The 14,081-nt window shown below is 39.9% G+C and overlaps 2 protein-coding genes across 3 annotated transcripts in view; one reads left to right on the forward strand and one right to left on the reverse strand.

Moving 5' to 3' along the window:
• The first annotated feature begins 61 nt into the window (after positions 1-61).
• On the forward strand, positions 62-4,949 carry LRRC57 (leucine rich repeat containing 57). Its single transcript, XM_070424473.1, has 6 exons — positions 62-248; positions 340-445; positions 555-693; positions 1,193-1,461; positions 3,093-3,278; positions 3,743-4,949. The coding sequence occupies exons 2-6, from the start codon at positions 362-364 to the stop codon at positions 3,782-3,784; spliced, it is 720 nt and encodes a 239-aa protein (XP_070280574.1). The 5' UTR covers positions 62-248; positions 340-361; the 3' UTR covers positions 3,785-4,949.
• Positions 4,950-8,826: 3,877 nt separating this feature from the next.
• The window catches only part of SNAP23 (synaptosome associated protein 23), a 38,201-nt gene continuing 32,946 nt past the window's right edge, over positions 8,827-14,081 (reverse strand). For both annotated transcript variants that reach the window (XM_070424451.1, XM_070424459.1), the window contains 3 exons: positions 12,668-12,826; positions 11,784-11,928; positions 8,827-10,174 (listed from right to left, as the gene is read on the reverse strand). In XM_070424451.1, coding sequence (XP_070280552.1) covers positions 10,109-10,174; positions 11,784-11,928; positions 12,668-12,826 — 370 coding nt within the window. In that variant the 3' untranslated portion in view covers positions 8,827-10,108. The remainder of the gene's footprint in view (positions 10,175-11,783; positions 11,929-12,667; positions 12,827-14,081) is intronic.

Consider the following 14,081-nt stretch of genomic DNA (forward strand, 5'->3'; position numbering starts at 1 on the left):
CGCGCCGCGCGCTTCGATGACGTCACGGGGCGTGCCCGCTCAGGCGGAAGCCCGGGAAGCGCCCCGCAGGCTCGCGCGCCTCCCGGGTCGTCTTCGGAGCCCGCTGTGAGCAAGTCCGGGGCTCCCGGGTCCTCCGCGGGCTCCCGGCGGCGTCTAGCCTCGGAGCGGCTGCTGCAGCGGCAGGGCCTGGTGGTTGGGCCGCCCGCCCTTCCCTGTCTTCCCCGCCCAGATTCCGAGTCCTGCCGGAGGTGCCGGCGAGGGTGGGACGCGCAGCCGGGAGGCCGGCGGGGTGGCCGCGCGCCGGGACCGCGCGGTGACAGCTGCACTTCCTTCCCGCAGGGGCCCGAGCCGCGGCGCCAGGATGGGAAACAGTGCCCTCCGCGCTCACGTGGAGACCGCGCAGAAAACCGGGGTCTTTCAGCTGAAGGACCGTGGGCTGACGGAGGTGAGTGAGGCTGGGAGGGGCCGGACTGGGGGTGACACGGGAGGCGGGTGGCGGGGGCGGTGAAGTTAACCGGCGAGGGGTTCTCCGCGCTGTGAACCGCTTTCTCCAGTTCCCTTCAGAGTTACAGAAGCTGACGAGCAATCTCAGGACCATCGACTTATCCAACAACAAGATCGAGAGCCTGCCGCCTGTGATTATCGGCAAGTTCACGCTGCTCAAGAGCCTCTCCTTGAACAACAACAAACTGAGTATGGCTTTTGCGTCTGGGTAGCTTTTGCCACTGCTGGTCGGCTGTGAAGGAGGGTGGTGCTCTCTTACAAGCTATTGTTTTGTTATGAAACCGTTCCGGCTGCTCAAGACGCAGGAGGATGTCAGAGTCCCTGAAGTTTTCTCTCTCTTGTAATTACATCTCCAAGCCGCCTCTGGGACTACAAGCCGATTGGGACTGGGGAGATTTGGACGGGGCAATGGGAGGGGAGGGACTTTCCAAACGCCACGAAGTTGCTGTCAGGTTGTGCGGAGGCTCCTGCACAAACTATACACATACATGCTTTCTTGCATTTTGATGGCACTCTCCCCTTCTGAGGACTATGTTGGTAAAAATGCAATACTTATAAATGGCACACGTGGGAATTCTGTGTATATTAACAAGAGGCATAGCAGGCTGCCATGTAGCTTTTCTAAACTTCATCAGAGGTGTTTTCAGCTGTGTCAGATTCAGGTTTCTGTGTTTTTTGTCTTTGCCAGCTGTTCTTCCTGGTGAGTTATGCAATCTGAAAAAACTGGAGACGCTAAGCCTGAACAACAATCACTTGAGAGAGTTGCCGTCTACCTTTGGGCAACTGTCTGCCCTCAAGACCCTGAGCCTCTCTGGGAACCAGCTGCGAGCACTACCACCCCAACTTTGTAACCTGCAGCACCTGGACGTGGTGGATCTCTCCAAGAACCAGATTCGGAGCATACCTGACACAGTGGGGGAGCTGCAGGTCATCGAACTCAACCTCAACCAGAACCAGGTCGAGAGCTTAAGGGTTCCTTTCTAATATATATCCTGAATAATCTGTTTTTCTCTAAACTGTGATCATGGAGCTGGGCATCAGAAGCTGGATGAGAAGTATGTTCTGTGGGCTGGACTAATTTCAAGGCCCAAAGTCCCGTGGAGAGAGTTGACACACTGGTTGGTTGTGTTGGTTGTGTAGGTATTTTATAGAGAGGTTGGGATGGGTAACGGGGTGATAACTTCAAAAGTTAAACTACTGTCTCACAAATCTTGAAGAGTTCTTCAGATCCTTTTCAAACATGTCTCCAGTCATCTAACAAGGAGCTGTCACGCCCAGCCAGCGTGGCTCAGTGGTTGAGTGTCGACCTATGAACCAGGTGGTCACTGTTCAATTCCCGGTCAGGGCATATGCCCGGGTTGCAGGCTCAAGTGCAGGAGGCAGCCAATCAGTGATTCTCTCTCATCATTGATGTTTCTATCTCCCCCTCCCTTCCTCTCTGAAATCAATAATATGTATGTGGAGCTGTCAGAAAGATAGAGTGGAAAAGAGCCTTATACTCATAGGTTCTCAGAGTTAGACATCAGAGGTAATCTGTTGTCCTTTTTTGGACATCTCTGTCAATGTGTGTTCTGCTTTTGCTAAGAAACATCAGCAATAGGCATTCTGGAGATAGCTCATTTCCTTGTTGGACAGCTTTGATTGTAATATTTGAAATTTGTTTCCATTACTTCAGAAGCTCTTTGGTTATTATGTATAACTGGAGAAACAATCTTTGGTTTAGACATAAGACACAGTGTTGAAACATTAAATCAGCGGTTCTCAACCTGAGGGTCGCGACCCCTTTGGGGGTCGAATGACCCTTTCACAGGGGTCGCCTAAGACCATCGGATATATAATTACATATTGTTTTTGTGATTAATCACTATGCTTTAATTATGTTCAATTTGTAACAATGAAAATACTCCTGCATATCAGATATTTACATTATGATTCATAACAGTGGCAAAATTACAGTTATGAAGTAGCAACAAAAATAATTTTATGGTTGGGGGTCACCACAACATGAGGAACTGTATTAAAGGGTTGCGGCATTAGGAAGGTTGAGAACCACTGGTTTAGACCCATGATCAAATATTAAGTATTAGAGGCTACTGCTTGAAAAATGTCCATAGGAACAAGAAAGGAAGCTAAAAATGAATTATTCAAAAGTTAGAAAAGCTCAGTACTTAGATACAGTAGGGAGTTTCAAGGAAGGGATAGTACAATCAAGCATTTATATACACATAAAAGATTGGCAGTGAATGTACCAAAATGTTTATTGCTGGTAGATTGCAGTTTTCTTTAAATTTAAAAACGTGACTCTCAAGTTTTATATAATAAATAGTGCTTTTATTATCAGAAAATTGTATTTCCAAAAAGCCACTGGTTCCAAAGCAAGTGCTCCTTCCCTACCCCCCCAAAAAATGGAGGAGTAGTAACAGATGCTACATGACAGAGGCTTCTGGAATGAGTAGGTAGTAAGAAAATGGAGGCGGTAAAAAGAGAACTAGGACAAATTGTCAGGTAAAGGTTTTTTGTTTTAATTTAGTAAAAAATAACCATTACAGTGCTTATACTTTTTTCTGTTATTTTTTGTTGTTAAATAGATATCTCAGATCTCAGTAAAGATATCTTGCTGTCCTCGCCTTAAAGTTCTTCGCCTGGAAGAGAACTGCCTTGAGCTCAGCATGCTTCCACAGAGCATCCTCAGCGATTCCCAGATCTGTCTGCTTGCTGTGGAAGGCAACCTTTTTGAGATAAAGAAACTTCGAGACCTAGAAGGCTATGAGAAGGTATGTATTCATATACTTCTGCATTTCTAGTCACTGCTCCAGAGAAGAGAATGGTGAAGTGACCCACATGAATGTTTATAGCCACAGGCTGCATGGATAATCCTATTTGTCAGCAGGATCTGTTTCCCATTTTGGAGGTGAGTTCTAAGAGTCAGCCAAATTCTTGTACAAAGATGTACTGGTATATACACTCGTATTGTACCAAGATGACTTTTTCTCTAGACGGTGTATTGTAAAGCATCTTTGTCTTTTGATAGGTTTTCTATTAAAATATCAAAGAAAAGCTTAAAAGACCCCAAAACTAATGTGCTTTAGATTTACATTTAGAATAGGTAGATTTTGTAGGAGATAAGGGGCCATATCCAATAAAAACCTAAATGGGAAAAAAAAATCATATGAAAAAGGTTAGTATTTGCTCATGCCAAAACAGCACATATATATTTTTTTTCTTTCATGACTTTTAGTACATGGAGAGGTTCACAGCCACCAAGAAGAAGTTTGCATGATGTTCTCCACAAGCATGGGAATCCTTACAGGACGTTAATTTGGAACCTGCTGCAATCTGGCCAAAGCAAAGGCTCCCGTTGCTGTCAAGGATGTCTGCAGTAAGGAGCTGATACTCCAGGAGATTATATTGCATTTGATCTCTTTGCTTTCCAGAGCTTATCTTAAATAAGCTAAAAGGAATCAACAGACAGGAAGAATTCTCCGTTTTGAGTCATGAATAGGGCAATGGACAATGTTGATCTTCAAATCATCATTAGTTTGGTTTTAAGAAACCAATAGCTAGTTGCTATTTATACAGTGAGGGGATGCTGCCTGGTAATAGAATAGCTCCACGCCACAGCTTGAAATTTCATGTGTAGTTTCAATGAGTGAGCTTTCATAAAATCAGCTGCCATCCCACTTCTGTGTTAACATTTCACATTTTTATGATATTGAAATAACTTGTTGAGAGGCTGCTATGGTTAATCTAAGGATCTGTGTGTTGCTCCCGTCCATCAGTTCAATTATAGTATTTATACTTGGAATTTAGGATGTACATAAACGTGTGACTGTCTTGATTAAAAGTGTACCTTGTCAGAGAAGCTTCACTACAACACTAAGACATGTTCCCAAGGCTGCAGTAGCAACTTCTTTACTATTGCAGGTGCCTTATTGGTAGAAGGCTCTGAAGAGCTAGAACCATATATGCAAAACTTGTAAGATACAAGGGTTTTAATAATCAAGATTTTCCTGAAGCTTTGGTAGAAATAATGTCTTATTTCTGGTAATCCTTTTCTCCTTTTTGTATTTTATAACTCTACTAATCAAATTACCTGTCAAAAAGCAACTATAGTATTTTGAAACAACCTATGTTTATCAAGTTTATTCTCTGAATGAGAGAATATATTAAATAAAGAATTTTTAATGAACTTTTTGGTTGGAAGAAAGGTTCATCCTTTAAAAGAAGACAGGAAAACTAACCTGTAAATGGCCTTTTGTTTGAAAATAAACTGATTAGGAAGAAATATTTCATGTTGAGGTTGCATAAGTACTGCAATGCCTTCATGTGACTGATAAACATCTTGTGGTAGTGGAACCATGTTTGTTAAAAGAAACTGAAGGTACAAAGGTAAATGTTTTCAAATTGTTATTGATATGAACATTTATAAAGTTACCACTCTGTCATTTTTTGAAGTTTTGTCTTGTCCAAGGGGCTATTATTTACAATATATTTACAGTTCTTGTTTTACAAACTTAGGTTGACCTTTATGTCAAAAGATCATAGGAGCGTAGTATTTAATCTGTATGAGGAAGTCTCTCTGACCTTCAGTCTGGTCTGGGTATTCTTTTTCCCATGTTATTTTCTGTTTCTCAATTTGGGGAGGAATAGTTTATCATTCTTGAGTTTTATTTAAAAAAAACACTTTAATCTTATTGATCAGTTAAATGGACAATTAATATTTCTCTATTTTATCAGTACTTATCATCTAATAAATCAGAACTTATAAATTAAACTTAAATGTCCCCAGCCATTTAATTACTAGTTGGAGTTTTAAAAAAAATCTCCAACTCATCCAGTCGGTATGGCTCAGTGGTTGAGTGTCGACCTATGAACCAGGTACAGTGATGGCGAATCTATGACATGTGCGTCAGAGGTGACACGCGAACTCATTTTTTTCGTTGATTTTTCTTTGTTAAATGGCATTTAAATATATAAAATAAATATCAAAAATATAAGTCTTTGTTTTACTATGGTTGCAAATATCAAAAAATTTCTATATGTGACACGGCACCAGAGTTAAGTTAGGGTTTTTCAAAATGCTGGCACGCCGAGCCCAAAAGGTTCGCCATCACTGAACCAGGAGGTCATGGTTGCGGGCTCAATCCCCAGTGTGGGGTGTGTAGGAAGCAGCCGATCAATGATTCTCTCTCATTGTTTATGTTTCTATCTCTCTCTCCCTCTCCCTCTCTGAAATCAAGAAAAAAAATATTTTTTAAAAATCCCCAACCCTATGACAATGACTACTACCTTTCACAACTTGGACCCAACCTTATTTCCAGATATCCTTTCTTCACTCATTTGCCTGCCTAGTCATACCAGATTATTCTGCTCTTTAAATCCATAGTGCAATGTTGCTGTCCTTTTAACTGCCTTTATACATTGGTTGGTCAGTCAGAAATGCCCTCTCTTATTAACATGCTCTTTCCCTGTCTAAGCCCCTTTCTAAGTCTAAGTCGAATTAACTGCTCCTCCATCTGTTACAATAGCACTTCTCACATTCTGTATCCATCTTTCTCTCTTGCTAGACTGAACTACTTGATGGCAGGTACTATGTAAAGTAATATATCCCAAGTTACAGTATACAAGCATTTAAACTTAAAAATGAACCAACAAAGTAGGTTGACTTGTGGTCTGGAGACCCACATTCTATTGCCCATCAGCCCTAAGTCATGTACATTCTTTAAGAGCTTGGGTGAAGTCGGTGTAGAATACTGAATAAGATGAAAGGCCTTGCAATTCTTGAGAATCTCTTTGCAGAGACTTTGTCCAGCACAGAGTAGGTGCTCAATAAATAAAACCTATCCCCCCTCCCAAAGTAAAAAAAAAAAAAAAAAGATTATAGGCCTCGGAATGAGAAAGACCCTGGTTTGAATCCAAAGTCTGTCATTTAGTAGCTTTATGAATTAGAGCAATTTATTCTCATCTGTAATATGGGCCTCCTACCTTTCAGGTATGTTGGGAGGATATGGTGAAAAGATACATAAGAAGGCAGCACAGCCCTGACCAGTTTGGCTCAGTGGATAGAGCGTCAGCCTATGGACTGAAAGGTCCCAGGTTCGATTCCAGTCAAGGGCATGTACCTGGGTTGCACGCATATCTCCAGTAGGAGGTGTGCAGGAGGCAGCTGATTGGTGTTTCTCTCTCATTGATATTTCTAACTCTCTATTCCTCTTCCTTCCTCTCTGTTAAAAATCAATAAAATATATTTTAAAAAAGAAGGCAGCACAGTGCCCATGACAGAGTAAGCATTTAATAATGGCGCCATTTATTTCATCTGTAAGATATTAAAATAGAATTTAGTAAGTTGCACAGAAATGGAAAGCTTTGATCAGATACAAAGTTAAAAAGGAGAATAAGGAACTTGGATATCAATCTGAGAAATATAAATCTGACGAAGGTAACTTAATATTCTAGTAAGAGAGTGACCTGAAGAAAATAGCATTTGCCTGGCCGGTGTGGCTCAGTTGTTTAGGCATTGTCCCGTGCACTAAAAGGTGCGGATTTGATCCCCAGTCAGGGCACATGCTGGGGCTTCAGGCTCAATCTCCAGTAGAGGTTTTGCATGAGGCAGCCGATGGATGTTTTGCTCTTATATTGATGTTCATTCTCTCTCTCTCCCTCTTCCTCTCTCTCTAAAAATCAATAATACTTTTTTAAAAAGCAGCTCTGGTCAGCATTGCTCAGTATTTGGAGCGTTGACCCCAGCAATGAAGGGTCACTGGTTTGATTCCTGGTCAAGGGCACATATCTGGGTTGCAGGTGGCAACCAATTGATGTATCTCGCTTCACATTAATGTTTCTCCCTCCCACCTCCTTTCCTCCCTTCCACTCTCTCTAAAAATCAATGGAAAAAATATCCTCAGGTGAGGATTAACAAAAAAAGAAAATAGCATCAAAAGAAACAAATAGAAACTAATTCTAAGTACAATTCGGTATAGGATGTCTGGGAAGTAGAAATTTAAGTTAAGGGAATATTCACAATCCACACATGACATGAAAATATCTAGGGGTGAAGTGGTAATAAAGGATGAATTAAAACTGAAAAAAAAAAGCACGACCATATGGGATAAGACTGAAAATATGGAGAGCTTATTGTTAAAAAAATTAAGTAAATGCTTTTAGGAAGGGCATTTAGGTATAGCACAATCCCCAGTGCTTTATACCTTCTTACTTTACACATGTACCATCACCTGCCAAACTACTCTCTTCATCATGGAGCATTTCTATTGCATAGGGTCTAAATGAATCTCACTTTAAATTATTTTCCTCTTCATTCCCATGTTAAGTGTATCTTCTCTCTTTTTTAATCCTCACCTGAGGATATTTTCCCATTGATTTCTCGAGAGAGGAAGGAAGGGGGAGAGACAGAGAGAAATATCCATATGAGACACATCAATTGGTTGTCTCCTGCACACATCCCACCAGGACCAGGGATTGATCCTGCAACCGAGGTACATACCCTTGACTGGAATTGAACCTGGGACCCTTCAGTCCACAGGCCAGCGCTCTATCCACTGAGCCAAACCGCTAGGGCAACTGTATCTTCTCAAGTGGGTTGTAGTTCTCTCCTAAAAACGATCCTTTTGTGGGGAGCAGCTACAGTGTTTGGACAGGTTCAAGCCTTGGACTGATGAGAGGGCACAGTCCTCTCATTGCCACGTGCAAGTCCCAGCTTGGAGGGCAGGGCCTTCCCAGCACAATTATAGCCAACAGCTGTAGTTGTAAGCTTGAACCTATGGTCCGAACACGTGGCCCCACGTGCCTGAGTGATGTAGGCTTGATAGAGTTCAGGTGCATGTAGTTGAGTAGGATTGAAACCCACGAGAATGTTGTAAACATCTTGACCACGCCTTTACTTTGCCTGGTGGAATCTGCTATAAAATAAAGACATGGCTTGTGGGCGCAGTCACTGTCTCTCAGAGAAGCAGCCTCCCACCGAGACCCAGCTTTCATTCTCTTGTCTGTCTTTTCTAAGCCTTTCAGCCGCCCCCACTCAGGTTCACCCTTGGCCGTGCTGGTGCGGCACATCCTTTCAGTCATTAGTGTATTGAAGCTCAAATGAGTAAAAGACTAGTAATGATTAAAATGTACCTCATGACAAATCATAGAATGGAAAGTCCTACCAGTACTTCCAATAAAAATGGTAAAGATGCTTTCTCTTGGGAGTGCTTCTTGATTTATGGACCTTTCCTTTACTCAATTTGTTACATAAGAGCTGATGAAATGGTTGCCTCCTCCCTCCTCCCCCCCCCCCCCCGAAAAAAGTCAGAAACACACCTATTTTGAAAGAACAATTCCATTAGTTACAAAATTTAATTGTAAGGTTCAAGCAGTGGTTATCGGTCAAACCAAACCACATTAATAGTTTTGATGTGTACAGGTGCCAGCTTTTAAATAAAGCTGACAAATACCAATCAGATTCTTATAACACTGTTCAGGATCTAAACAAGTGAGATTCTGAACATAGTTCAATACACAAGGCTAAAAGAATGATAGTGCAATCATCAATAATAAAAACAAAGGCATAATTTTCCAAATCAATTTTAGTTAAACAGAATTCTAGTTTTTCAAAAGTCTAAATCTACATAAAACTCAAAGTAATCTAATGATTTTTCTACCTGAGATTAAAACAAGTTTATATTTTCCTATCTAAACATAATTCTTGGCATTGAGGTAAATCTGAAATCATGTGAAATATTTTGTCAAACATTCCCCCAAAATTTTAAGCCCTGCTTTAGACAGAAATTCTCATGTTACAATACACATTTAAATATTTTTCTTCAAAGACTAATGACAAATTTATGAGGTTAATAGGCTTGAATTAGAACCATGATACTAATAATATGAAAATAAAAAGCCATTCATTTGTTCCTGTATGGTGCAATATGAAATGTGATCACAGACTCTATGTACATATATGAATCATCAAGAGTTCAGGAATTAAACTCACTTTAAGAAAACTCATCCCATTCTTTTTTGAAGCAGAGGTTGCAAAGTTGTGATGTATAACAAAAATATTGTATATAAAAGCTCCAAAACCAAGTAATAGCCTAAATTGGCAATAACTGCAACTTAAAATCTAAACCCAACTAGATCTTAACTGCGGCTATGCAACTTATTGCTTTGTGGCCTGAAGGTTTTACTGGGGTAACAACCTCTTATCTCTTGCTTCTCCTCCTTGCACTCCCCCACCCCTGTCCCCAGCTTCCTATTTCGTGGCTGTCTTTGGCAGTGCTTCCAAATCATGAAAGCACAAGAACCTACTCCAGTAAATGAGGAGGGTGAAAAACAATGCTATATATGATGTATAAAAACCAAGCTAAGAGTGTAAACTGAGAAAGAAAATATTAGAAGGAAGGCTGAGCAGTAGTCTACCCTCAAGGAAAAAAGAGAAAATAAAAAACAGGTGGGGCGGGGGGGGGGGGCTGTGACTCCTTGCCCCTCTTCCACATTATCTCCTGATTAGAAGAGTGTGGAACCAAAATTTCAAACTCTGAAAAGGCAATGACTCTGAAGGAAGAGCTAGATAAGTGAATAAATGGTAAAGAAGTACAGCGGTACTTTAGCTGTCAATGAGTTTCTTTGCTCTGGCATTGGCACCTTCAATACGATCTTTGTTGGTGTCAGCCTGAAAAAAAAAAAAGACACCAGCATTACTTCACAAGGTAAGTTAATCTAATAAAAGTTAAATTCCAGCTTGGCCACTATGGTTCAGCGGTTGAGCATCAACCCAGGAACCAAGAGACTGCTGTTTCGATTCCCGGTCAGGTCACATGCTGGGGTTGCAGGCTCGATCCTCAGTAGGCAGCCAATCAATGATGTTCTTCTCTCCTCTCTCATCAATGTTTCTATCTCTCTATCCCTCTCCTTTCCTCTCTAAAAATCAATTTTTAAAAAAACATCAAAAAAGTTAAATTTCATACACTTGGAGTAATTGATACACTCAGGAAATTCAGAAAACAATTGAAGCCACATTACAAAATTCATCTTGGGCAAGAACTGACAATATCAAATTAATTTTGAAAAAAACTGGGTGTATAAATATGATGAAGGTATAACAGAACTTGCCAGTATTTCTTTCTTTAAAAAAAATATCCTTTTATTGATTTCAGAGAGGAAGGGAGAGGGAGAGATAGAAACATCAATGATGAGAGAGAATCATTGGCCGTCTGCCTCCTGCACACCACCTACTGGGGATCAAGCCAACAACCTGGGCATGTGCCCTTGGCTGGAATGGAACCTGGGACCCTTCAGTCTGCAGGGGACACTATCCACTGAGCCAAACCAGCTAGGGTAACTTGCCAGTATTTCATGAATTCTACATTTTTTTCACAGTTTAACATGTCTGAAACTGGGATACATCTTATAATCAATGGCATTTAGATGCAACAAAATATAAGAATGCTCTTCTCTGCTACTGATCTGACCTTGTGGGAGTCCCCTGAACGGAATCATAGAATCCCATTTGGAGTTATCCTAAGTCTAACACAGAGATTGAAATAACCTTCCCCAAGATCTTTAGAACAGATGTATTACCACAGCCACATCAATATATGAATTAAAATGATGGGTAATATGTAGCCTAAACCCCTTTGAAAGCATCGTTTTCCTCAATAAAATCCATTTTAAGTGACTCAACAGTGAGTCAAGCTTAAAAACTTACCCTATGCTTTAAAGTACACTGATACTTCAATAAGTAACAATGAATAAGAACGGCATTTAGATAAGACACATCAAAACATTGGACACAATTTCACTTGCAGTGTCTTTTACATTATATGAAGTAAAAAGAAAAGCAATCACCCTTTTTCATTACTCACAGGACTCTTATTTTGTGTGCCCGTTCCACATGAACCATTCTGCAGAACTGATTTTTACCTTACGGACTTATGAGAATTCAGGAACTTACTAATTTATTATTTAACAACAACAACAACAACAATAAAAACAACTCCAAAAGCTAACTTGCTCATTCGGGGGAAAGGTTAGAGATTCTAAGCTTCATGTGTAAAATTTTAAATGAAACCATTTCATTCCAAGTTCTTGGCTTCAAAATGAACCAATTGCCATAAGCAAAAGAAGAACTTAGCTATTGTTTTTCAATGTGCAAAAACTGGCTGCTTCATCAAAACTCTTAACACCGGTGAGGACAGGGTCCAAAATACTGAGCACAAATATCCATTACTAAAACACTATACTAGATGTCTCATTTTCCGATGGTACTAAGAAACTTTTACCTTTTCTGTGATCCGGTCTATTTGTCGATTCTGAGCCTCAATCTCATTGCCCATGTCCAGGGCCATGTTTTTTAAATTTCCTAGGATACTGCCCACTTGACTCAGGTTCTCTTCCATTTCATCTTCTCTGGCATCATTTGTTATACTATCACAAAAAGATAGTTAATTCAGTTTTTGATGAATTCTAAATGGACTAAATCTGGATTTAGTTTGCATAAAAACAAGAAACCAAAATTACTTTAAGCAGTGTTAGACCCAAGGGAACGTAGGTTACATTAGAAGCATTCCATAGTAAAAATGAAAAGACTAATAAAAGAGAGCAAGTGTCTTAAAGCCATGTAAGAGACAATTAAGTAACAACTCTGGGACAGTGGTTCTCAAAGTGTGACTCCCGGTATAACCTGGGAACTTAGACACAAAACATGCTAATTCTTACAATCCATTCCAGATCTACTGAAACAGAATGGAAGTAGATCCCAGCAATTTGTGTTTTAACAAACCTTCCTACAACAAAGTTGAGTAGTTGCAACAAAGACTGTATGGCCTGCAAAGTCTGAAATATTTATTATCTGACTCTTTATAGCTATTCTTATAGGGATTTGGTTAACCCCTGCTCTAGAGGATACATTTTAAAACATTTTCTTATTTATATCTTACATCAGTAATTTGGAAAGTGCTGAAAAATATAAAGAAAAATCCATAATTGAATGCCGATATACCACAGTCAACATTTTGTCAGAAGGCTGATTTTAAAATGAATTTTTAAAATAAAATAAATGCTATTTCTAACGGATGAGTTAGGATTCATGTATAACTATACCCATCTTCCTCAGTGAGCCATTCATTTAGGAAAGGGATAAAAATATTGACAGGAGCTGGCATACCGTTTAATGTATCCATCCTTGGCTGCTCCTGTGGCTGCTTGCTGAGGTTGACCATTTGTTACTCGGCCTGGCTGCTTAGATACTACATTGCTAGAAGAGTTGTCTCCGCCATCTCCCCATGTTGCCTTATAGGCCTTACCAGACTCAAAGTTCTTTGTCCTATAAGAGTCAGGAGTGCAGAGAGACCCCAAAAAGCAGGAGAGGGAGAGTTGTAATTATTAGTGCTTGTTACCGTCAAGATGACCTTTGTACCCTTACCATAATAGCCATATACATACAGCTAGATCTAGATTATCTGTACTCTGAACCATCACAATATGGCATAGGAATAAAGATGAATTTTAATGCCCACTGACATTAAAAAATTTTTTTTTAAAGTTCAAGTACTTCCACTAAATCTTCATTAAGCAGTTAGCAAGTAACAAAATGTATTTATTTTTTAGGTTCCCTCAGCCACTGACACTCTCCAGAAAAGAGGTTAATGGACACTAGGAAAAAAAGTGTTCTTAGGCAAAGTGTTCTGTGGTGCCTTAAGAGGTTCCTTGGTGGCATCTCAGAGGTTGATGAGGGATGGAAGAGTAAAAAGGCTGAGTAGGCAATACTTAGACCCCAAATGCCCCTTACTTGAACCAGAGCAGTTCCAATTTATCAGTTTTATTAAGTTAGAAATTTGCACAAAAACTTTAAAAAGGATTTCTTAACAAACATCATAAAGGAAAGGCATGAATTACTTCCAAATTGAAAAACCAATAAATAACTAACAATCTTGGCCAAACTGTTACCAGTTATAAATCCTTTGGTTTAGGACTTTTTCATTTAAGAATTTACTTTTTCTAATTAAAAAAACAAACAAAAAACCATCTTAAATCCAGGACTCTTAAAAATAAAAGCATAGGCTTTCGATGTAACCGAAATAGCCAAATATCAGCCAAAGCCAGAATTTTACCAAGGGATTTACTACTCAAACTGGTATAAATAGCAATGGTATACTTAAGTGACTTTAAAATAGCTATTACAGCCCAATCGGGTGTGGCTCAGCAGTTGACTATTGACCTAGTGGCTCAGCAGTTGAGCATTAACCCAGGAACCAAGAAGTCATTGGGCCCCAGGTTGCTGGCTCAATCCCAAGTAGGAGGCAAACGATCAATGAATCTCTCTCATCATTGATGTTTCTATCTCTCTCTCCCTCTCCCTTCCTCTCTGAAATCAATAAATTTAAAAAAAGAAAAGAAAAAATAGCTATTACAAAAAAATAACACAAATAAAACGTTTTACTGATTGAGTAGGTACAGTTTCACTCATACAATTTTAGTTTTTTTCTATATACATAAACAAAGCAGAATATGGCTATAATACAGGCCTCTGATTTATTCCACATAATATGTTAATGAGGAAGTTTTGAAACTACAGAAGC

Source organism: Myotis yumanensis, unplaced genomic scaffold, assembly GCF_028538775.1.
Source record: "Myotis yumanensis isolate MYYU_CA2020_CCGP unplaced genomic scaffold, mMyoYum1.0.hap1 SCAF_1, whole genome shotgun sequence".
NCBI lineage: Eukaryota > Metazoa > Chordata > Mammalia > Chiroptera > Vespertilionidae > Myotis > Myotis yumanensis.